The sequence below is a fragment of the Ceratotherium simum genome, chromosome 28 (assembly GCF_057802395.1).
Source record: "Ceratotherium simum simum isolate JZ-2026a chromosome 28, ASM5780239v1, whole genome shotgun sequence".
NCBI classification, from domain to species: Eukaryota; Metazoa; Chordata; class Mammalia; order Perissodactyla; family Rhinocerotidae; genus Ceratotherium; species Ceratotherium simum.
In genome coordinates this window covers 6,363,846-6,388,124 of record NC_141927.1, presented here as the reverse complement: position 1 = coordinate 6,388,124, position 24,279 = coordinate 6,363,846, and the positions used below count along the sequence as shown (strand labels likewise).

General features: G+C 38.5%; 1 protein-coding gene across 1 annotated transcript in view; it reads right to left on the bottom strand.

Moving 5' to 3' along the window:
• Positions 1-24,279, bottom strand: part of AGPAT5 (1-acylglycerol-3-phosphate O-acyltransferase 5) — a 57,763-nt gene that overhangs the window by 2,589 nt on the left and 30,895 nt on the right. Inside the window, exons 6-7 of the mRNA XM_004440579.3 lie at positions 15,715-15,876; positions 2,154-2,277 (exon numbers count right to left, since the gene is read on the bottom strand). Of these exons, the coding sequence (XP_004440636.1) occupies positions 2,154-2,277; positions 15,715-15,876 (286 nt within the window). The remainder of the gene's footprint in view (positions 1-2,153; positions 2,278-15,714; positions 15,877-24,279) is intronic.

Sequence of the window (24,279 nt, the reverse complement as noted above, 5' to 3'; positions counted from 1 at the left end):
AATATTTTAACTCAACAAATATCTCTTGGGTGCCTATTATGTACTGGAGAAGTTACAGGTCCTTGGGAAATAAAGATGAATAAGGAAACACCAGAGACTTGGTTTAATTGGAGTTTCTAGACCTTAAAAATATCTTTAATCTGCTCTATAATTAGTGTGTATGAATTGTATTATATGTAATATTTAAAAACAGATGGGTTTAAGTAATTTTATGGGGATGTTTTTGTTTTTCAAACTTTAGATCTTTGAAATTTTGTAATGGCCTGACTCACACCTAGGTAATAACCATCTCAGCCTTTCTCCACCTTCCCCAATCCTTATTATTCCTTCTTCCCACAGCTCCCATTCCATTAGAAGTCAAAGAAAACATCAGCAGCTCTTATAACATACACGAAATTTCCGGAAAAAGCCCTTATTTGCATGGAATTATAAAAGCAGGTAAAAACAGGAAAAAATAGCACAGTTAATTCATTTTCCCAGCTTATTTAAAAAATGTAAAGTTATAATAGCAGAACATACTCAATATAAAAATCTCAAACACAAAGCACAAAAAGTGTTAGTCCTTATATTGCCTTACAAATCACATTCCCCAAAGAGAACCACCATTTTAAAATGTCCAGACTCATCCTAAATATATATAAACGCCTATAACACAAAATATATTGGATTAATATCCAATATATTGGATATTATATATATATTGGATATTACTGTTCAGGCTTTTTTCTGAGAACAAATTTTCACGTCAAAACCCACAGATCTTACTTTTTAAATTTTTTCCATAACAAAAGTGGGTGGCACTGAAGGATTTGTTTAATAAATTGTCGTGTACAATTGAGAGTCAATGAAATACAGAAATTTAGCTACTTGTTTATAAACTCTATAAAGTTTCATTTTCAACACAGTATACTTTACATAATTTTCACTTGTTAAAGTTAATCCAGGAGGGTTAATTGGGAAATATTTTACTGTAACAACAAGCAAAGGAGGAACAATGGCAGTCTCCTGAGAAGAAGCATATTAGAAGAATAAAACATGGGTAAAATTTCTGAACATAAACATAATTTTGGAAGTATTTTTTTAAGTTTTTAAAAAGCCGTACTTTTCAATGTGGTCTTAGTAAATGGTGCATCCTAAAACTAATGGATCCATTTTTTCAAAAAGAGGATAAAAAGTATAGATGTTTAAAACATAGCTTTCAAAAAATAGGACATGCATCAGAAAGAATAAAACTGCCATTGATAGTGAAACAAAAAGTAAATAAATATCCTGAAGTTTTCAACTGAGAAAATTCAATTTCTAAATATCATATCTAAACCTAAGACCCCTTTTTTATCTTCCTAAAAAGAAAAGAAAATCTAAAAATTTCTTTTAGAAATTTGTACTAAATAAAAGAGAGAATAATCTACTTTATCGATGCCACCTGCTGCTTCCAGCGCACTCTTTAGTAAGTGGCCCATCAGACTCACTCACTCACTCGGTCTGACCTCTTCAAGCTACACCTCACCCAAGAGGCATCCGAACATGCCACTTGCTTACTCACAGGTAGCTCTTGGCAAGGTTCACACCGCTGTCTGCTCCAAACGAATGTTACTAACACAGACACACACAAGGCCAATCCCAGACACTGCTTAGGCCCAAGAATACTAACAGCAAAAAGATATTTTGTTCGTGAAAATGTCAACTGCCCCTTCCTCTTTCAACAAACATACTGGTGTCATTTCCACACGCACATCAGACACAATCCTCCCTCTCACAGCCTTCCTTTCCCACGCACTGATGGCATGATGCCAGTCCTCAAACAATACAGCACTTTACATCACCTGAGAGGGCAGATGTGGGCCATCTTACACCAGAAAGCTTTTTGTGTGTCTTGCTTTTTTTTTTTTTTTACTTTATATCTTACCACAGAGTATAGTCTAGGAAATATTATAAACGAAAACAGATAGGCCTCCCATAACGAGTTCTTTTACAGTGACTTGTAACGGTAGAGTTTAAAACAAGAACAGATTATGCATGGAACAAGATTTGACATGAGTTCATAAAGAGCATTCTTAACACCATAAACCTGTTTACATTCATTTCAAATCATTTACTATAGTGAAATTTAGTTGAACCAAAGTTTCTGAAGTGCTAGAACTGTTGTTACTCACTTATCTTTTATTTCAAAACGTTCATGAAGCCATCTTCTCATATACGCTTGTTCTTCCGGGACATCTTTTTTGTCTATACGATCGATGTGAATATGGATTTTTGGACATTCTTTACAGAGAAATTCTAACAACAAACAAAAATATTTCATTTTTTATTATTTTAGAACTCTCAGTTATACTATAAAATAATGAAAATGAGGAAGAAAAATTTTTAAATGATGAAAAAGTACAGATTCTTTCTTTAGCAAAAAACAAAAGAAAATAAAGATTATAAACTGGTGGTTTTAGGTTTCAAGCTGAAGTAGAAGAGCGTGTTATAATTTCCAAGTCTACCACAATCACCTAAGCCATCAAGTTAAATCAATAGTACCAAATGTTACTTTTCACACAACAGCCTCTAATTCTATAGGCAGCCCAGGCACAGGAAGCTGGACTCTACTAGAAGTATGTACCACCCTCAGAAGGAATCCCCAAATGCTAACCACCATCAGACGCGCCAATCATCTTCACGGGACCACCAGTCCTCCGTTCCCAAGCACATCACTTGTCACACATTGTCACTGCTGTTCCCACTAGACTGTGAGTCCCACAAGGGCAGAGATGGGGCCTGTCTGGTTCACTCTGGCAAAGCACTGGGCACTTAGTCCCCATGAATCCCTCGTGCCTGAATCGGGCACATGAGCCTCTGTTACTGACTACTACTCAGCCATAACAGAATCGGGGGAGGGACCTCCTTTCCTCTATGACTTGCCATTGGTTTCTACTCATTGGTACTACCTGCTTTCCTGATCCTTGCCATATTTTAACATATTCTACTTGGTTCAGGAACCAAATTTCTTTTGTGGAATAGCTATGAGCTCTTAACTACAGTTCCTAAGACAAGTTAATTTGCAAAAAGAAGACAGTCCTTTTTCAGCCAGGGCTACACAAGGGATGAGGCTAGGATTTATTCCAAGAAAGAACTTTGAGCCTGGAAACTCCTTTTTTTGTAGGTGGCTGTGTGGAGAGGCGAGAATATTAACATACTTAAATTCCTGGCAGAACAAGGAAATCTTTCTCAGAGATTTAAGAGAAGACTATGTTCCCTAGTTGGGTATGCAGGTAGGAGGCTGAGACCTTTTATCTCAAACGGAAATGTGTTCAAAGACGTTCTAAGAGATGGTGAATTGTGTGCTCTACAGTCTGAGGAAGACTTTAAGCTTCTCCTTAAAGCTGTCTCTATTCTTTTGGCCTGACACACATCCCTTTTTGCTCAGGACTCTCTACAACTGTGCTTGTTTACTTCTGGCGTCAAGCCTTAGTAACATGCAGCATTTTGGTCATCAAAAATTATCTCATTTTTTAGGAATGAACTGGCTTTGATCATAAATGTGCAAAAACACTGTAATGGGGAAGATTTTACCTTTTCAATATTTTTGCCTTAATTTCCCTCAAGTTCCATTTTCATTTAAATAATCAAAGACCTGCTTAAGAAGTCCTTTTAGAGTTGTGCGTCGGTAAAGAGCACAGACAGTGAGTCGGGCAGTCTGGGTTTTGGTCCCTTGTCAACCCTGGGCAGACCTGTTGGCCTCTCTGTGCCTGTTCCCACCTGCCCGGTAGGGCCGTTGTAGGAGTACTTTGAGCACGCAGAGCAGTGCATAGCACAGAGTATGCACCATGTGTTAGCTACTTTAATTTTTCAGCTGCATATTCCTTCTCACTTGGCCCTCTTATTTCTATTTATGATACATAAAAACAGACCCCAACATCAATTTTCCTACCTTCACTTAGTTATCTACATCTCCCCCTCAACATTTCCATAATTAAGTAGTCATCCAACTGACCCTGTATTTATCCTTGCTATTTCCAGCGCTGTGCACAGCTACAGATCGTAAGGAAATGAAACTGACTGTGCTGCAAATGTCAGAGGAGAACTGCTTGTGAACTAAAGCGCTCAGAACAGGTCAGCGACGCCTCTAATAAGACATGAGCTGAGGAGGGACGAGGCACCAACACTGTGAGACAAGGACTCTAAAATTCACAGGGGTGCTTTTAGGCTTTTTTCCCCTAAAATTTACATGGTAACTTTGGTGTTTACAACACACTTTCATGTACATTGTTTCATTTGATCTTCACAAGTCTATGTAGACAAGTACTAGCATCTCCTCTAAGGCTCTGAGAGGACCAAGGCCCAGAGGAGCTGGCAGTGGAGCCAGATCAGCCAAGTCCTGTGGTCAGGAATCCAACTAGAGACCCTAAGAGTGTCATCCAAGACTCAGGAGGCTCTACCACCAAAGACAGGAAGTAGGTGACATAAATACTTTCTTCAATATTTCATAAAGCTCTTGTATCTACATTTGTAAAAACCATTTTAGTTGGGGCATATTTCACATTATATGAGCAAAAATTATCCCATAATATTAGGGAACATAGGGAAAAGTATTCTAATGAAGGTATACTTCTTTTCTAACTGTCACTTTTCTGGTGGAGCCCTAGAGTATACTGACATGCTAGGGCACTACAGAAGGTCTTCCAACAGTTCACGTATGTCACAAGGTCTAGTCTCTGGAGAAGCGGAGCCCCATCCGCTCAGGGCCTGGGGAGCCAGGCAACGGGCAGAGGGGAGAGAAAGTGGGGCCAGACAATGTGCCTGTGCTAAACTGTGAGGCCTCCACACGCTGGTTCCTCACTCAGCTCGCGTACTGCTGACCATCGGCTTACAATCCACCCCCTTTTCTCGGGGGGAAAATATATATATGTACTATATATACATTTTATATATACCTAAATACAACAGTAGAAAACTGGGTAGGTAAGTTGTATATTCACATCAATGAACACTATGTAGCCTTTTAAAAAAATTATAGAAGCATATCTACTGATACGTAAAGATGTTCATGACATACTATTAAGCAAAAAAAACCAGACCATAAAGAAAGCAATATATATATGAATGATCTCATTTTTTTTAAATACATAAAGGCACATATACACTCCAACATACAGACATAATAAAAAAGAAGATTCTGAGAACAACATCCAAACTGTTAACTGGTGTTGCATCTGGACAGGTGAGCTTGTGGAGTTTTTTTCCCTTCTTCTTTTGGGTTACTTGTAATTTTCCCCTCAAAATGTTTTATTCTCATATAAGAAAATATTAATAGAAAAAAGTTACCTAGCATCATATAAAATGCTTAAATAGAATATCAAACGTTGTCTTTAAGCTCACAATTTATTACTCATACCACCCACTTTAGAAATGGAATTTCTAAAAAGTCAATTATAATCAAACTGCCCTGTCTTACCGCCCCCCATGGACATCGTCCACGCAAGCACTCTGACTGCGCTGACAAGACCAGATGAGCCACGCACGAGAGGATGCCCAGGTGGGCTCTGATCAATGCCCACCTTATGAGGAAACACACCAGACACGGGGAGGACAGGGACACTACTGCTGCCCATCTCACTAACAGGAGGCCTCACAATGGCCTGAGCTACCGGGCGCTTGTGGTCCCAAGAACCCCTACGGAGTTCACTCACACTGCAGCTTATGCCCGCATCCGCCGCAGGTCAGTCCGAGGTCTGGGGGGGAGCTAAGACCCTGCACGGGCAGCAGTCATCCCAGGTGAGGCTGCTGTAACGGTAATCCCCCTACAATGCTTTGAGAAATGTTGGCCTATGGCACACAAATGAACAATCTAGTAACTTTATGGAAAAACATTGTTTTTATAATTGGGCTACAAAATGTGGATATTAAATAACAGCCCACTATGTATGAAGATAATATTTAATACAAATTAAACTCAATCACAAAGTACTTACAATATTCTAAGTTACGGAATTTTTTTACCTCATGCAACTTACGATATACTTCACAGAATTTAAAGTGAATCTTAATCTATACTAGATTGTAAGTAAAGCAGAATATCAATTAATTTATATAATAATGAGAGGAGGGTTTTTCAAGCTACAGGTCCCAACTCACAATTAAAATCAACACACAACAAGGAAAACCAGATGTCATTTCTTATGTGCACGGGTACATGTGTAGAATAATGTCTCAGTAGTGGGAATGGAAACAGATTTGTGAATTGGACAAACACTGCCAAGATAACTTCTACAGACGTTGTACTGTACCACATTTCTAACAGCAAAGTATAAAAGGCCCTGTTATATGTTAATCTCACCTACAGGGCCTGTGATCAAACCTGTTATTGGGAGTTTTGCCTATCTCATAGTAAAAAATGGTATCATATGTGTATGTTTTAACTCATCTTTTTTTTTTTTTAATTTTTTGTTTATTGCAGTAACATTGGTTTATAACATTGTAAAAATTTCAGGTGTACATCATTATACTTCTATTTCTGCATAGATTACATCATGTTTACCACCCAAATACTAATTACAACCCATCACCACACACGTGCCGAATTATCTCTTTCTCCCTCCTCCCTCCCCGCTTCCCCTCTGGTAACCACCAATCCAATCTCTGTCTCTATGTGTTTGTTTATTGTTGTTATTATCTACTACTTAATGAAGGAAATCATACGGTATTTCACCTTCTCCCTCTGACTTATTTCACTTTGGATAATACCCTCAATGTCCATCCATGTTGCCACAAATGGCTGGATTTCATCGTTTCTTATGGCTGAGTAGTATTCCATTGTGTATATACACCACATCTTCTTTATCCATTCGTCCCTTGATGGGCACTTAGGTTGCTTCCAAGTCTTGGCTATTGTGAATAACGCTGCAATGAACACAGGGATGCATGTATCTTTACTCACTGGTGTTTTCAAGTTCTTTGGATAAATACCCAGCATGGAATAGTTGGATCATATAGTAGTTCTATCCTTGATATTTTGAGGAATCTCCATACTGTTTTCCATAGTGGCTGCACCAGTTTGCACTCCCACCAGCAGTGTATGAGAGTTCCCTTCTCTCCATCTCCTCTCCAACACATGTTGTTTCCTGTCTTGTTAATTATAGCCATTCTGACGGGTGTGAGGTGATAACTCACTGTAGTTTTGATTTGCATTTCCCTGATAGTTAATGATTTTGAACATCTTTTCATGTGTCTGTTGGCCATCTGTATATCTTCTTTGGAGAAATGTCTGTTCAGGTCTTTTGCCCATTTTGTAATTGGGTTGGTAGTTTTTTTGTTGTTGAGATGCATGAGTTCTTTATATTTTTTGGAGATTAACCCCTTATCAGACGTATGGTTTGCAAATATCTTCTCCCAATTATTAGGTTGTCTTTTGATTTTGTTGATGGTTTCCTTTGCTGTGCAGAAGCTTTTTAGTTTGATGTAGTCCCATTAGATTATTTTTTCTATTGTTTCTCTTGCCCGGTCAGACATGGTGCTTGAAAATATGTTGCTAAGACAGATGTCGAAGAGTGTACTGCCTATGTTTTCTTCTAGAAGTTTCACAGTTTCAGGTCTTACATTCAAGTCTTTAATCTATTTGGAGTTAATTTTTGTGTATGGTGTAAGGTAAGGGTCTACTTTCATTTTTTTGCATGTGGCTATCCAGTTTTCCCAACACCATTTGTTGAAGAGACTTTCTTTTCTCCATTGTCTGTTGTTGACTCCTTTGTCAAAGATTAGCTGTCCATAGATGTGTGGGTTTATTTCTGGGCTTTCGATTCTATTCCATTGATCTGTGTGTCTGTTTTTGTGCCAGTACCATGCTCTTTTGGTTACTATAGCTTTGTAGTAATACCTTGAAATCAGGGAGTGTGATACCTCCGGCTTTGTTCTTTTTTCTCAGGATTCCTTTAGCTATTCGGGGTCTTTTGTTGTTCCATATAAATTTTAGGATTCTTTGCTCTATTTCTGTGAAAAATGTTGTTGGAACTTTGATAGGGATTGCACTGAATCCATAGATTGCTTTAGGAAGTATGGACATCTTAACTATGTTAATTTTTCCAATCAAGAGCACGGACTATCTTTCCATTTCTTTGTGTCTTCCTCAACTTCTTTCAGCAATGTTTTATAGTTTTCGGTTTACAGATCTTTCACCTCTTTGGTTAAGTTTATTCCTAGGTATTTTATTCTTTTTGTTACAGTTGTAAATGAGATTGTATTCTTAATTTCTCTTTCCGCTAGTTCGTTGTGAGTGTATAGAAATGCAACTGATTTTTGTATGTTGATTTTGTATCGTGCAACTTTACCGTATTCGTTTATTACTTCTAAAAGTTTTCTGGTGGATTCCTTAGGGTTTTCTATATATAAAATCATATCATCTGCAAATAGTGACAGTTTCACTTCTTCTTTTCCAATTTGGATCCCTTTTATTTCTTTTTCTTGCCTGATTGCTCTGGCTAGGACTTCCAGTACTATGTTAAATAGGAGCGGTGACAGTGGGCATCCTTGTCTGGTTCCTGTTCTTAGAGGGATAGGTTTCAGTTTTTCACCATTGAGGATGATATTAGCTGTGGGTTTCTCATATATGGCCTTTATTATGTTGAGGTACTTTCCTTCTATACCCATTTTATTCAGAGGTTTATCATAAATGGATGCTGTATGTTGTCAAATGCTTTCTCTGCATCTATTGAGATGATCATGTGATTTTTATTCTTCATTTTATTAATGTGGTGTATTACGTTGATTGATTTGCGAATGCTGAACCATCACTGCATACCTGCAATAAATCCCACTTGGTCATGGTGTATAATCTTTTTAACGTATTGTTGTATGCAATTTGCTAGTATTTTGTTGAGGATTTTTGCATCGATGTTCATCAGTGATATTGGCCTGTAATTTTCTTTTTATGTGTTGTCCTTGTCTGGTTTAGGTATCAGGGTAATGTTGGCTTCGTAGAATGAGTTAGGGAGCTTCCTCCACTCCTCAATTTTTTGGAAGAGTTTGAGAAGGATAGGTATTAAGTCTCCTTTGCATGTCTGGTAAAATTCACCAGGGAATCCGTCAGGTCCTGGACTTTTATTTTTCGGGAGGTTTTTCATTACTGTTTTAATCTCCTTACTGGTGATTGCTCTATTCAAATTCTCTACTTCTTCTTGATCCAGTTTTGGAAGGTTGTATGATTCTAGCAATTTATCCATTTCTTCCAGATTGTCGAATTGGTTGGCATATAGCTTTACACAGTATTCTCTTATAATCTTTTGTATTTCTGAGGTGTCTGTTGTAATTTCTCCTCTTTCATTTCGGATTATACTTATTTGTGCCTTCTCTCTTTTTTTCTTGGTGAGTCTAGCTAAAGGTTTGTCAATTTTGCTTATCTTTTCAAAGAACCAGCTCTTGGTTTTATTAATTTTTTCTATTGTTTGGGCTTTGTTTGTTCTTCTTTTTCCAGTTCCTTTAGGTGCACTGTTAGATTGTTTATTTGAGATTTTTCTTGTTTGTTGAGATAGGCCTGTATTGCTATAAACTGCCCTCTTAGAACTGCTTTTGCTGTTTCCCATAAATACTTTTTTTTTTTTTTTTTTACCCCCAAAGACCCAGTAGATAGTTGTATGTCATAGTCGCACATTCTTCTAGTTCCTGTATGTGGGACAAGGCCTCAGCATGGCCGGAGAGGCGGTGCATCAGTGCGCGCCCGGGATCCGAACCCGGGCCACCAACAGCGGAGTGTGCGCACTTAACCACTAAGCCACAGGGCCAGCCCACTTTCCCATAAATTCTGGCATGTCGTATTTTCATTTTCATTTGTCTCCAGGTATTTTTTGATTTCTTCGTTGACCCAGTCATTGTTCAGTAGCATTTTGTTTAATCTCCACGTATTTGTGGCTTTTCTGATTTTCTTCCTATAGTTGATTTCTAGTTTCATACCGTTGTAGTCAGAAAAGATGCTTGGTGTTATTTCAATCTTCTTAAATTTATGGAGACTTCTTTTGTGGCCTAATATGTGATCAGTACTGGAGAATGTTTCATGTGCATTTGAAAAGAATGTGTATTCTTTGGTTTTTGGATGGAATGCTCTGTATATATCTACTAGGTCCATGTGTTCTAGTGTGTCATTTAAGGCCAATGTTTCCTTATTGATCTTCTGTTTGGATGATCTATCCGTTGGTGTAAGTGGAGTGTTAAAGTCCCCTACTATTATTGTGTTACTGTCTATTTCTCTTTTCATGTCTGTTAATAATTGCTTTATATATTTAGGTGCACCCACATTGGATGTGCAGATATTTACAAGTGTTATATCCTCTTGTTGGATTGTTCCCTTGATCATTATGTAATGAACTTGTCTCTTTTTACAACTTTTGTTTTAAAGTCTATTTTGTCTGATATGAGTACTGCTACTCCAGCTTTCTTTTCATTGCCACTTGCGTGCAGTATCTTTTTCCATCCCTTCACTTTCAGTTTGTGAGTGTCTTTAGGTCTGAAGTGTGTCTCTTGTATGCAGCATATATATGGGTCTTGTTTTTTAATCCAATCAGCCACTCTATGCCTTTTAATTGGAGCATTTAGTCCATTGACGTTTAAAGTAGCTATTGTTAAGTATGTACTTACTGCCATTTTTAAACTTTTTTTTTTCCTCAATGTTTTAGTAGTCCTTCTCTGTTCCTTTCTCCTTCTATACAAAATTCATGGTCTCTTTAGTTTGACCTCTGTCTGAAAGCTCTACTCTTTAACTCCCTTCCTCCCTCATTTTATGTTTTTGATATCATACCTAACCTCTTTTTTGTGCACTTGTATCCATTACCCTCTTATCATGGAAATAGATAATTTTTCCTATTTGTGGTCTTCTCTTTTTCCTTAAATCAGTCCCTTTAACATTTCTTGTAGCACTGGTTTCTTGGTGACAAACTCCTTTAATTTTTGCTTGTCTGGGAAATTTTTGATCTCTCCTTCCATTTTGAATGATAACTTTGCTGGGTAGAGTATTCTTGGCTGGAAGTTTTTTCCTTTTAGCACTTTAAATATATCGTGCCACTCTCTTCTAGCCTGTAAGGTTTCTGCTGAGAAGTCAGCTGATAGCCTTATGGGGCTTCCTTTGTATGTAACTTGTCTTTCTCTTGTGGCTTTTAGGATTCTCTCTTTATCTTTAATTCTGGACATTTTGATTATGATTGTCTTGGTGTAGGCCTCTTTGGGTTTATCTTGTTTGGGGCTTTCTGTGCTTCCTGTACCTGGATGTCTGTTTCCTTCCTTAGGTGAGGGAATTTTTCATCTATTATTTCTTGAAATAGATTCTCCGCCCCCTTGTCTCACTCTTCTCCTTCCGGGACACCTATAACACGGATGTTAGTGCGTTTGATGTTGTTCCAGAGGTCCCTTAGACTGTCCTCACTCTTTTTAATTCTTTTCTCTTTGACCTATTCAGCTTGGGTAACTTCTTTTAGTCTTTCGTCCAGCTCGCAGATCCGTTCTTCTGTATTCTCTACTCTGCTTTTGAGTCCCTCTAGTGAATTTTTCATTTCCAGCATTGTATTCTCCATTTCTAATTGGTTCTTTTTTATATCTTCCATTTCTTTGTTGACATTCTCACTGAGTTCATCTATTCTTCTCCCCAGATCAGTGAGCATCCTTAACACTCTTTGTTTGAACTCTCTGTCAGGTAGGTTACTCATTTCTGTTTCACTTAGTTCCTTTTCTGGGGTTTTGTCCTGTTCCATTACTTGGAATGTATTCCTTTGCCTCCTCATTTTGCCTCTTTCCCTGTGCTTGTGTCTACGTATTAGGTAGGTCAGCTACGTCTCCTGCTCTTGGATAGGTGACCTTATATAAGTGATGCCTAAGGAGACCTGCAGTGTGCTTCCCTCAGTTCTCAATGTTCCAGGGGTGACCCCTATGTGGGCTACGTGTGTCCTTCTGTTGTGGCCTGTTTGCTCTCCCTGTAGGCACCCAGGGAGGCTGAGTTATGCTCCTGGCCGGCTGTTGTAATGCTCAGCTGCTTGTAGTTGTTGTGGGCCCTTCAGTCTCTTTATCAGGTGTGGGGAGCCCCAACACAGTTGGCTACAAGTTCCAATACCACGTTTGTGTTGCAGTATTTCTTTTAAGTGAGTAGGCCCCCAGCGTGACAGGTTGTTAGACTCAGGGGCTTACAACTGGTATAAGCCTCCAGCCTTTAGGTCTCTTGTCAGCTCTCTGAAGATTGCGGCTGGGTGGGGCTGGCCTCAGGCACAGGAGCACCCAATTGTTTCAGGCTTTGGAAGGTGGGGCAAACCCCCTATGTGGGTCTTTGAGAAGCACAAGTCTTCTGCAGCTGACAAGCCCTGTTGCCCACAGGTCCACACACACAGTCAACACAGTCTTGCCCCATGTGTGCGCCCCAACCTCTTAAAGTGGACCCAATCTGTCCATGGCGGGATCCCCACACACTCCACCACCGCCCCACACTCTCCACCTGCTCCTTGTGCACGCCCTGCCCCTCTGAAGTGGGCTCCGTTGCCAGGCTGCAAAGAATCCAGTCACCAATCTATGCAGGCCCACAAGTTGCCTGAGGGCTTGTTGTTGCGTGGGGCCAGTCTCTAGGGTGGGCTGCCTGCCCTGGCTGAGCTGGATTAAATTGGTGCTCTAGTGGATGGTGCAGACCTGGGCTAGCAGGCCCCAGGGAGAACTCCAATGGAGTCAGCACACCCACACCAGGCCACAACAATGGCCGCCGCCAATGTCCCAGTCCCTGGAGAGGTCTCACCTCTCACTGAGATGCACTCAGGGCCTATCATGTGAGTCTCTTTTCACCAAAGCACTGTGCACCTTTCTTTCTGGTGCTTTTAGGTTGCTTTCTGAAACGGGTGAGTTTGCACATGGGCCCTTTAAGAGCCAGTTTTAATTTCTTTGTGAATCAGCTTTTCTGGGGGTACTCACCAATGTTTTAGCAGCAGGCAAAGTCGGATATTATGCCACTCATCTGGATTGTGCTGGGTCCACAAAATGCCCCCAGCAGGAGCGCTCCCCGGCTCAGGGCCCTGCGCCTCCAGGGAGGGCTGCGTACCTTTGGGCTGCTTCAGGCGCTGCGAGGCGCTGCGGCTTGTGAAGGCGGCATTTTTTCTCTCCAGAACGGAGTTTCTGCCTCTTCCACCTCAATTAGGATTCTCCTTTGTTGCAGGAGTTCCTCTTACCCAGTTTTCAGTTCTGTCTCAGGGGTAATTTTTCCACAAGCAGTTGTAAATTGGCTGTGTCTGCGGGAGGAGGTGAGTTCAGAGTCTGCTTACGCTGCCATCTTGACTTCTCTGTCACCTTTTTCTTGTTATGCATGAGGTTGAACATTCTTTTCTGTGAACTGTCTGTTATTATCCTTTACCTATTTTTCTACTGAGTTATGGATCATCTTCTTATCAATTTATAAGAACACTTTATACATGACAGAAATTAGCCTCTTTCTGCAATCTAAGTTGCAAACATTTTCCCAGTTTGTCTTCAGTCTTTTGATTTTACTCTGGTATATTTTTCCTTGTAGAAATACTTATCCTTAATTGATTGAAATAACCGATTTTATTTTCTACATGGCTTATGGGTGTGACAGTCGGAAAAGCCAACCTTTTCAACAATAAAGACATTCTGTAATGAATACACACAGCCGCCATCAGCACACGTGCTGTGGACTAAGCAGAGCAGTGGGAGGAGTGCTGGGTTTGGAATCTAGGGTATGCAACTCTAAAATGGTTGGCTTTCTCAAGGCACTTCTGATCTAGCTGGGAGGAGACAGAGTTACCATATGCTAAGTACCAAATGCTTATGGCATATGCAATCCGTGCCATGGAAGTGCTAAAGCAAGAGAAAGCACTGTGAGCTAGAAAGCAAATGGCGAGGAAAGACTTCATCAGAGACACAGTTTGAGGGGGAGTAGACTTGGATGGGGACAACAAAGGGGAAGGAAGGGGTTTCGTTTGGAAAGGAGGACTGATCCACACCCAGCCTTCCATTACAGCACCTGTATGGAGGTGCGGGAGGATGTCAGTAACAGTGTAAACCACGGCGCAGTGTAGGAGGAAACAAGGGGAAAGAGGAGCTGGGATACAAGACAGAGTCCTTAGATGGCAGGCTAAGGAGGCTAGTATTTATCCTGTGAACACGGCCAAGCCAATGAGCTCTGATGAGCAGGAGGGTGACATAATGAAAACAGCATTTTAAAAAGGTTATTATGGGGTCTGGCCTGGTGACGTAGTGGTTAAGTTCATGCACTCTGCTTCAGTGGCCTGGGGTTCGTGGGTTCAGATCCCAGGCATGGCCTACACATCACTCATCAAGCCATGCTGTGACAGCGTCCCACATACAAAATAGGGGAAGACTGGCACATATGTTAGCTCAGGGCCAATCTTCCTCACCAAAAAAAAAAAAGATTATGGGAATTATATCTAGTTTTCATAAACAATAGAAACATGTTTAATCTTATTTTTTAAATGATGATAAACTAATTACAATATTGTTGAACAACTAAATGCATGTCTGTTTTTGAATGTAACAACAGGTCAATGACTCCCTTAATGATTAAAAAAGAAGAATATTAATATGTTGCTTTTTTATAAGAAAGGAGGGATGGCAGAGTAAGAATATCCACATGTGATACTCAAGAAATTAAGAAGTGGTCACCTCTGGGAAGCGGAAGGGGGAGACCAGGTGGACAGGGACAGGGTGGAAAACAAGCCGTTTCACTGTATACTTTACACAGTTTTGATTTTTAAACTGTTTTATGTATAATATATTCCAAAAAATTACATTTAAAAAAGAAAAAAGAACTTTAGCCTCCTACTTTACAACTACTCTGTGTTAAAGGCAGTGAAGAGAGCAATCATTCTTGTTTCAGATTTTATTTCCTCCACCATGATCAATTTTTACATCATTTAGCCCCCTGTGCCTCACCCCTCCATCCTCTCTCCCAAACTTCCTGCTCTGGGGAGCTACCCTTTATGCCTTCTGAACGTATGTTGAACATCTGCCTTCCAGAGATCTACTGACAGAAGCACTCTGACGTCAGTTACACTGCAAACAGCTGCCATGAAACAGAAAGCCCAGGGCTCGCTCTCTCTCCACCACAGCACGAACAGACACTGTGAAAAGCAGATGGCGACTCCACACACTTCCTTGCTTACCTATTCTCATGTTTAAATTTCTCCAACAGTCAAGAGTGTTTTGGTTATGTTTAAAATATTATGCTCACTTACAATTTTACTTTTTCTTGTTATATCTGACATACACATAGACAATAGCTCAAAAGTCCTTAAAAGCTAGCACATTTGAAAAAAGAAAAAGTCATACTTAACTGTCTTCTTGTCAATGATACTAAATTTCATAAATATTATGTGAAAAATACATATAAAGACGAGCACTGACCATCAGTGCACCCTTCAGTTTCAATAGGTAAGCACTCCCCCTCCTCACTCCTTCGACTCATGTAGCTTTCCATTTCTACATGTAAACTTTGGGTAGACAGGCTGAGTTAGTAATAATGGGCGAGTCCAAAGGACTAACATGGCAGCCAAGAGATACTAAACTTAGCAGGACTAATGAAATTTAAACTGTTAAAGATTAATAAAAAATACTTGAAAATATATCCAGTATACTTACCTGGATAAAATATCAAGTAAATGTAATGAAGTAGAGTACACTTACCTATTTTTTAAAAATGAATTACACATTCATAAATATATGTGACTCAACTGAAAACAAACTTACCAGCCATGGATGGCGCTTCTTTGCGCTGCCCTTTATTGTCCACAGTCCCTTCAAAAGCGACTGTAACATCATAAATTGCATCTAAATAACTCTTCATGGAATCAAAAGCAACATGGGTTGCCTTTATTCTTGGCGTCAGCACATGTTTTAATACTGGAAGGCCTAGAAAAGAAGTTGATTCAATGCAGCCCTAAATTAGTTACAAAACAGCTTGGTAATAGAATATAACACCTAAACTGTCTTTAAATTTCCAGAAATAGACAGATCAGAATATATTAATGCCATAATCTCACATCTATAGAACTGTACGTTTAGAAAGCACTCTTACATGACTTTCTCTGTTTAAATCAACATTCATTTAATACATATTTATTAAACATCTACACATAACAAGACACTGTGGGAGGCTGTCAGAAAACCGGCCCTCAAGAACTTATGATCTATCAGAAACCCTTCAATTTGGTAAACCCTGAAAAGGGCAAATATTATTATCCTCATTTCTGGCAACAGAATAAAGGTGGTAGCATCTTGCTTATGGTCACTCAAGACTCAGGAGTACAATTCATAATTTCTGACTCCTAGTCCATGATTCTTTTGGTTCTATTTCTATTCAAATAAAGATGGATGTGGTGGATTACCTAAATGACCCCCACTGTGTACAACATCTGAGGTAAGAGCTGATGTGGTCTATATAATATGAAATACTGGCCTGATGCTTTTAGGGTAAACCAAACAATCTAGTTTCTTAGTACACATTTTTTAAAAATTTGAGATATAATACACATACCATAAAATTCACCCTTTTAAAGTATACAAGTCAGTGGTTTTTAGTATATTCAAAGAGCTGTGCAACCAACACCACTATCAAATTCCAGACCATTTTCATCACTCCAAAAAGACACTTTGTACCCTTTGAAGACATTGCATTCTCCCCCACCCCACCCCACCCCACCCCGGCTACCACGAATCTACTTTCTGTCTCTATGGATTTGCCTATTATGGACATTTCACATGGAATCATACAGTGTGTGGACTTTTGTGTCTGTCTTCTTTCACCTAGCATAATGTATTTGAGGTTCTTCCACCTTGTAGCACATATCAGTACTTCATTACTTTTTATGGCTGAATAATATTCCACTGTATGGATATACCACATTTTGTTTATCCATTGACCAGTTAATAGTCATCTGGAATGTTTTCACCCTTTGGCTACTATGAATAATGCCACTACAAACATTCATATAAATGCATATGAATGCTGCATGAGAACAAGTTTTTGTATGAACGTATGATTTCAATTCTCTTGAGTATATTTGAGATATATATATGTATATATATATATTTACACACACACCATACTTCCAAAAGCTTCTCTGAGAAAATATTGCAATTTATATAGAATAATTAATCACATATTCATTAGTGCTCCTACTAGTGCTAAGAATTTGTTCTTCTCCCCTTCCTATTCCCTACTCCCTCCCATTTCCTAGATTAGAATATTTACTGACAATTTAACAGAAGTAGCTCTCGAAGTGACATGAAAACAGACTAGGCAAAGCTTGACTTGGATTTTCTCCTGCCTCTCTCCAGGGAAAATGAGCTGCATACGGAAGAACAGCTATAGCATGCTGGGATCTTCCCACAGAAGAATTTTTAAAATGCAGAGTGGTGTGGGAAAGAAAAATATTCCCACAATCACGTATCTGACTTAAGTCTCTAGAGCAGGAGCAGTTTAATTTATTCACAAACTTATAACAAAAATCTGAATAGTACATCAGGCTAGGAAACACTTATTTGCTAATTAAATTAGTTAATACTTTCTTCTTTGCTATTGGAGCTCACCCAATTTTATTACGTCCAAAGTTCCACAGGATCACTCTGTGGTATTCAGTATGAACAATTAACTACTAGAATCTAAGTAAGTTAGTAAGAAGACAAGACAGAAAAGTAGTATTTCCCCCTAAAAATGAGTTATACTGAAGGTTTGGAAAAATCAGCTTTATGACAGATGAGTAACAAATACCCATCACTAACATGTAAATAAAACTAAGAAAAAATCTTCTCACTGAGGAATGTACCAGGAGCAGTTCTAATTACTCTGAACATATTCTCTAGATCCAGTCCATATCCTTCATATTCCAGCTTTTATCTTCCAGCTCTGGAAAAGGAACAGCCAATAGGAAGCAGAAAAACAAGGAGACTGTGGCGACAGAGATGTGCAGAGAAGAAAATGTCTGAAGGAGAAGGTCAAACACACTCATTTAAAGACACTGAAAGGTCCAGAACTGAGAAGAGACTGACTACCTGGCAAAATGGATGTTACACGTGACCCAGACTATTATTTTCAGTAGAGTGTTAGGAATGGAAGCTCAAAGAGTGGGTTAAAAGAGGTGTCCATGTATGAGGTGAGAAAAACAACAAGAGCCAATTCTTTCCTGCATGTATTTATTAACACACGGTCTATTAATTTTCCAAGCCTTAAACTAATATAACAAACCCTTACCATTACAGCAAATAGAATCTGGCCCTTCTTTGATGATCAGAAGTCACTTCACAGGGCGAAATCCGAGCCCATGGACTCCTCTAGTCCACACCGGGAATGACTTACAATCTCTGACTAAGTGGTCTCCAACTCTCAACAGTGAGAAGGGCACTCACTATCCCCAAACCCCAGGTCATTATTATAAAACCAATTTCATAATAATAACATAGGGCCCAATTAGTATTTCCACAGAAAGGGAGCCAAAGAACAGGTACTCATAATTAACTGCTTGAGCTTGAGCCCATCACACTGAGATCAGACTCTGCCTCCAGGAACTAGAGAAAAGCCCTGAGCCCTAAACAGAGAAAAATGGTGGCTAATTAAGTTAATTCTTCCAGGTCAATATCTGGTTCTCTATTTTAGGATCTGCTTTGCCTTGTTTCCGTGTCCAGATCTCCTAAATTTCTGCTTGGTACTAACGATAATCTTACCCTTCAACCAAGCTTCTCCCTGAGGGCAATTATGGTGGTGGTTGGTATAACTGAAACTTTGCTGTCAGTATTGTATCTTGGAAACATTATAAATAAATGATAAACACACTGGAGAGAAAAACTTCCATAGAGAAAATTTTACATTTTATATATATATATATAATAATTATAAATATATACAATATATATTATTATATATAATATATATATTATCATCTCACTTGACTCCCACAAATTAAGTAACTAAGGCTCAAAGAGGTAAAATGACTTGCTCAAAGTCACACAGCTAGCAAGACCTTATAATATCTTGTTTAGTACTTTTTCTACTCAGTAAATATTAATAAGATACTAAAACTATAAACATGTAGGTTAGAGATTAATGACGCAATAAAATAAACTTAAATAACTACAGTACACGGTAGAGTGTCCTAAAAGAGATACAAAATAGTCTCAAAATACAAAAATATTACTCATACTTAAAGATTTTTTTCAATCAGTCATATCTGATTAGTGAAAGCTTCAGGAAAAAGAGGACACTGGCAAGAGGGTAAGATGGGGGTACGCAGCATACACAGTGGGGGAAGACAGACAGACGAACAAAGGTAAAGAAGAAGGGACCTGGAAGGTCTGTGGAGCACATGTACAGAGCTGGCAAGAAATAAGATCAAAGAGTACCTTGGGGCCACACTGCTAAAAGCCTTAGAATGATAGGCTGATGCACTAACATTGATCTGTGGGACTCCGAGGATTTTAGGTCAACGGACAGATATAATCTAGGTGCTACGAAAAACAGTTTGGGTTTCAGAAATAGTTTAGGACATTAGGTCATAGGCAATGAGATCCTGACTTAGGACTGAAGTAGTGCAAACTAAAAGGAGAAAATGTAGTCAAATGATGTTATAAAAACCAAATATACATTGATTCAGCAATTAATTGAATGTGGTAATAAAGGAAAACGAGTAAAAAATGACCAGGCTTCTGCCCTGGAAGACATGAACAAGGTTGCACCATAAATAGAAAGAGAACGGGCGGAGTGTGTGTTTGTGTGCAAGCAGATACCCATCACACAAAAAGAGTAGAAGTGGGAGAGCAGGAGACAGGTAAAGAAAGAACATAAGTCCAAATCGGGCATGCTCAAGTTGAAGCTGGACAGAACTCTCCAGGAGCAGTTGGAAGTATGGTCTGTAAAACAGTCAAGAATCAGCCAGAGATAATCATTTGGGAATCATTTCAATAGACACGATAGTTGAAGTAATGGCAGTGATTGAGAATACTAAAGGCCAGAAGAGAAAAGGCAAGAAAAGGCAAAAAATGCCTTAGGGAATGTTTACTTTTTAAAAAAATAAAAGATAAAATGATAATGGGGACTAGGAGAAGCCAGTACAAAAAAAAAAGGAAAGCCAATGGAATGCAAAAGCCCATGGAAGAGAATGTTTAAAGGAAGAGGAGGTGCTATTTACCTTTAAAAAATACCATATTTATTTCTACAAAAAAGTTAGCTCTTTACTGATTACAAAAGTAGTACGGTCATAAAAACATCAAAAGCTGCATGTACACTGACCGATACGAGAAGTGACTGAGATGCTACTATGAGACTGTAAGTCAGCGATCACTGGTTGGGTGGAAGTGGGGTCAACACCCGCGAGTGGACGGGGTCACACAGGAGGATGAAGGGGCCCAAACATCTCTTCCAGGAAGATCAGCACTAAAGAGAAAGAGAGAGAAACCAGCAAAGCCATAGGTGGGGACTAGGGGTACATGCACACACACACACTACACACACACACACTACACACACACACACTTTATTTATACACTGGGGGAACCTGGTAGAAAAGAGCGTGGTGGTGATGTAAGCAAAAGGAAATTACTGAAGCAACAACATTAAGCTTTTGAAATAAAAGGATATGTATGACTGTATGATACAATCTTTTCAGAGAAACATAACTTCTTCAATGCAAAGAAACCTTGACATGTGATGGGAAAAAATGTGAAAAATATAAGAGGTAGACAAAAAGAGAAAAATGAAAGAATTGCTTAAACACAGCATTACGGGCTCAGCTGAGATTAGATGGCATGCATTGGCTGCAGAAGACAACCAGCATAGATTTTTATGATGCTCCCAACTGAGCAGGGAGAAGGGAGAAAACAAACCAAGCTCCGATAAGAAACATGACAAGGCCGAAACAAAACATGCCAGGAATGGGAACTGCAGGGCAGTGGCAGCCAACCGCAAGGCTGGGCGGCAAACAAGAGCTACATAAGGCCTATAAAGCCACAAAAGAGCCAAGGAAAGAGAGGTCAGAATTAAGCCAGAAAAAAACCCAGGAAGGAATAGCAAGAAAGAGGTAGAAGCAGAACCAGCTGCATAATTTGGAGGACCCAATGCCATTTCAAGACCCTGAAAGCAGAGCATTAAACCAAGCACAGGATCCTGTGCAAGAAAATGGATTTTCCTGGAGAGCCTCCAAAAAGGACCACGAAGATCTCAATCAATTACATAAAAATTCTAGGTATTTGGTTTGCCATTTAGATGCGTCACTACATTCCTGTATTCTGTTACTAAATTCCTTAGTAACCATTGGAAAGCAAAACATCTAAAACGATTCTAAGGAAAATTAGTTAAAATGAAACACTTCACATAACCGAGAAAGGCTGAAATTACTGCTGTGGTACCTGAATGTTTACAAGACCCAAACAGAGGCCTCTTCCTATTGCCCCTCTAAGTTTCCTATAATGGGTATGTAACTGCTGCTGTTTTTTTCTTTTTCTTAATGAAACTTAAGTATAAAATAAAGGTTTACCAATAAATATTAGATCCACAAGTTCTAGTTGAAACACAAAAATCTGACCCAACTAACCTGCTGAGCACATGACTAATCTTATCTAGACCAGGCATTCCAAAACTAGGACGCATCAGAATCATCTGGAAGGCTGAGCCTCACCCCTAGAATTTCTGATTTATCAGGTCTGAGATGGATCCTGAGAATCTGTATTTCAAGCAAGTTCCCAGACAATGCTGATGCTGTTGGTCCAGGCACCATTTTGAGAATCGCTGATTTACAATTCAGACAGTGGCCTGAGTGGATCAAGAATTCACAAAAGAGCAGCAAAAGGCAGGAGGAATAAACAGTAATATCATTTATTTTGGTAAAAATTTATAAAAAAAAAATAGTATGAAAAAGACCTCAATGACTTGAAACAAAGGTCTGAGTCACTAAACATTTGCCATGTGCGAAGCCCAACCCAAGTGTTAAGATAGGTGATCTGACCTTCCTCCTCAGACCTCCCAGATGCACAAGCACCGCTCCTCGCTGCTGTGGTCCCCTACGGCTGTCCCTGACCCAGATGCCAGCGGGAACCATGCTACAGAAACAGGGAAGAAGAGGCCGCCAAAGGACCAAGAAGTGAAATACAGTGGCAATTCACACATGGACGGAGAGGTCCACATGCAAAGCGAAAAAATGGGTTTCTTGAGTATCACTATAAATATAAATATAATTTGAAAGCTTTCTCACTCCCTTTATTCATTCCTAGTCTTTTTCAAAAATGACTAGCATAGAAGAATAAAAAATTCTAGACTGGGAATGTAAGGTTTGAGTGTGGTCTTCCAAGATGATCCTTTTCTGTTTCTATATCCTGAACCATCTATGATCTTTGATTCAACAGTACTTGAGGCCCATGATATTTATTTTGTGGCCTTGCTAGGAACAGACAGCATTTTACAGCACTCTACAAATCACTGCCAGGATTAACAGATACCTGACAACACAAAACAGCAACAATAACTCAACAGCTAGCAAAGAAATGACCTGCCACGGGAAATCAGAAGAGGAAGAGGTCACTGACAGGTTTGTTGGATTGAAATTAAAATAATCTATTTGGTTACTTAACAAAACAAACATTTTAGAAACATAATTATAGAAAGATCATTTTTACCCACCATACTCTTTTATTTATAGTTATTTAATACTATACTGTATAGTACTATTATACTTATATACTTTGACTATTTTATTTATATAATACTACACAATGCTATTATACTTACATATCATGTTGACGCTTTCCTTATTAAATGCTTTACCATTGTATTCTTAATGACAAGTTTCATGTTAGCCTTTCCGAAAATAAAATTCTCTTTTCTCTGATTTACTATTACAGAATTGAGCAATCTTCAATATATATCTTGCTTACTTGACATTTCATAGTTTCTTGAAGACTCTACCTATATTTCAGACTTCTCGAAATCTTCATTTTTATCATGGAGAAATTATAGCTAAACAAAATCTTGACTAATTTATTTGGAATATGAGTAAGTCTTTTTTAAAGGAATGACTAACATTTAGTCTCAAGTAAGAAGAGAGTTTAGAGATCATTAATATGACAATCTTTGAGGTGAATAATATTAAGCATTCAAAACAGTATAACACAGGCACATCTTAAATGACACCCTAATACCAAATCAACATATTCTGTGGCTAATATTTTTTTGAAGCAAAATACTTCTAGGAAATAGTGATAACCAGGGCCTCGAAATATTTAGGTTTAAAAGAGACAGACACAGACACACCCATATCCACCACTCATACTTCGTAAGCCAGCTAATACCACTGCCAACAGAAAACTGAAGAGTGATATATGGTATAGTGACTTAAAAGTGAAACAAGTATCAGATTTTAAAAATCTAAATTAAAAGATTGGTTTTGGTTTGTTTTTCTAAGTCAGATTCAAATAAAAGTACTTTAAGAGCAAAATTAATAATGTTTTGAAGCAAAACATATCACAAACTAACAAGTGCTATTAGTTTCAACTTTCTTGAAGAAAAATTAGCTTAACAGATGGGGAAACAAGTTCTTTTGCTTTTATTTTCAAGTAATCTCATTTAGTTGTGACCTAAGAGGAAAGAAAACAGGAAATACTTTTTCTAGATATACTGTTCACAAATCAATTTTCCTTGTGTATGATGGGAATTAATTACCTTTATAGTCACAAGAAAATATATTTCTAATAGATAGCAATAGTTTTCCCAGTTATAGAATTTAAAGAACAGTTAGTAGTTAAAAATCATATCCGTAAGACAAATTATTTATTTTTTTCCCTTTCAGTAACTTCAAGAAAGATCTACAACTCACAGAAAGATCACAGACCAATAATCGATCAATTATAGGTGACTAGGATGTTATTAGATTAAAAAGCTAAAGTATAGATCATTATTATGTTATTTTAAGAGTTACTTAAAAATACTTGTTTTAGCATTACAAAATTTGTGGATTTTTTAAAATAACTTTTAGTAGCTAAGATTGGACAATAAAAGGTAAATATTCATCTTAAGTTGTTTTAAAAATGATTAAGAAATTTTAGTATTAAATATAATTACATATAGAAAAACAATTTAAGGCCTGTTATGGACCAAAATGTGTATCTCACCCCCGACCCCATATTCATTTTGAAGCCCTACCCTCAATGTGACTGTATTTGGAGACAGGGCCTTTTAGGAGGTAATTAAGGTTAAATGAGGTCGTAAGGCCGGGCACTAATCCTATAGGACTGGCGTCCTTATAAAAAGAGGAAGAGACACCAGAGACCTCT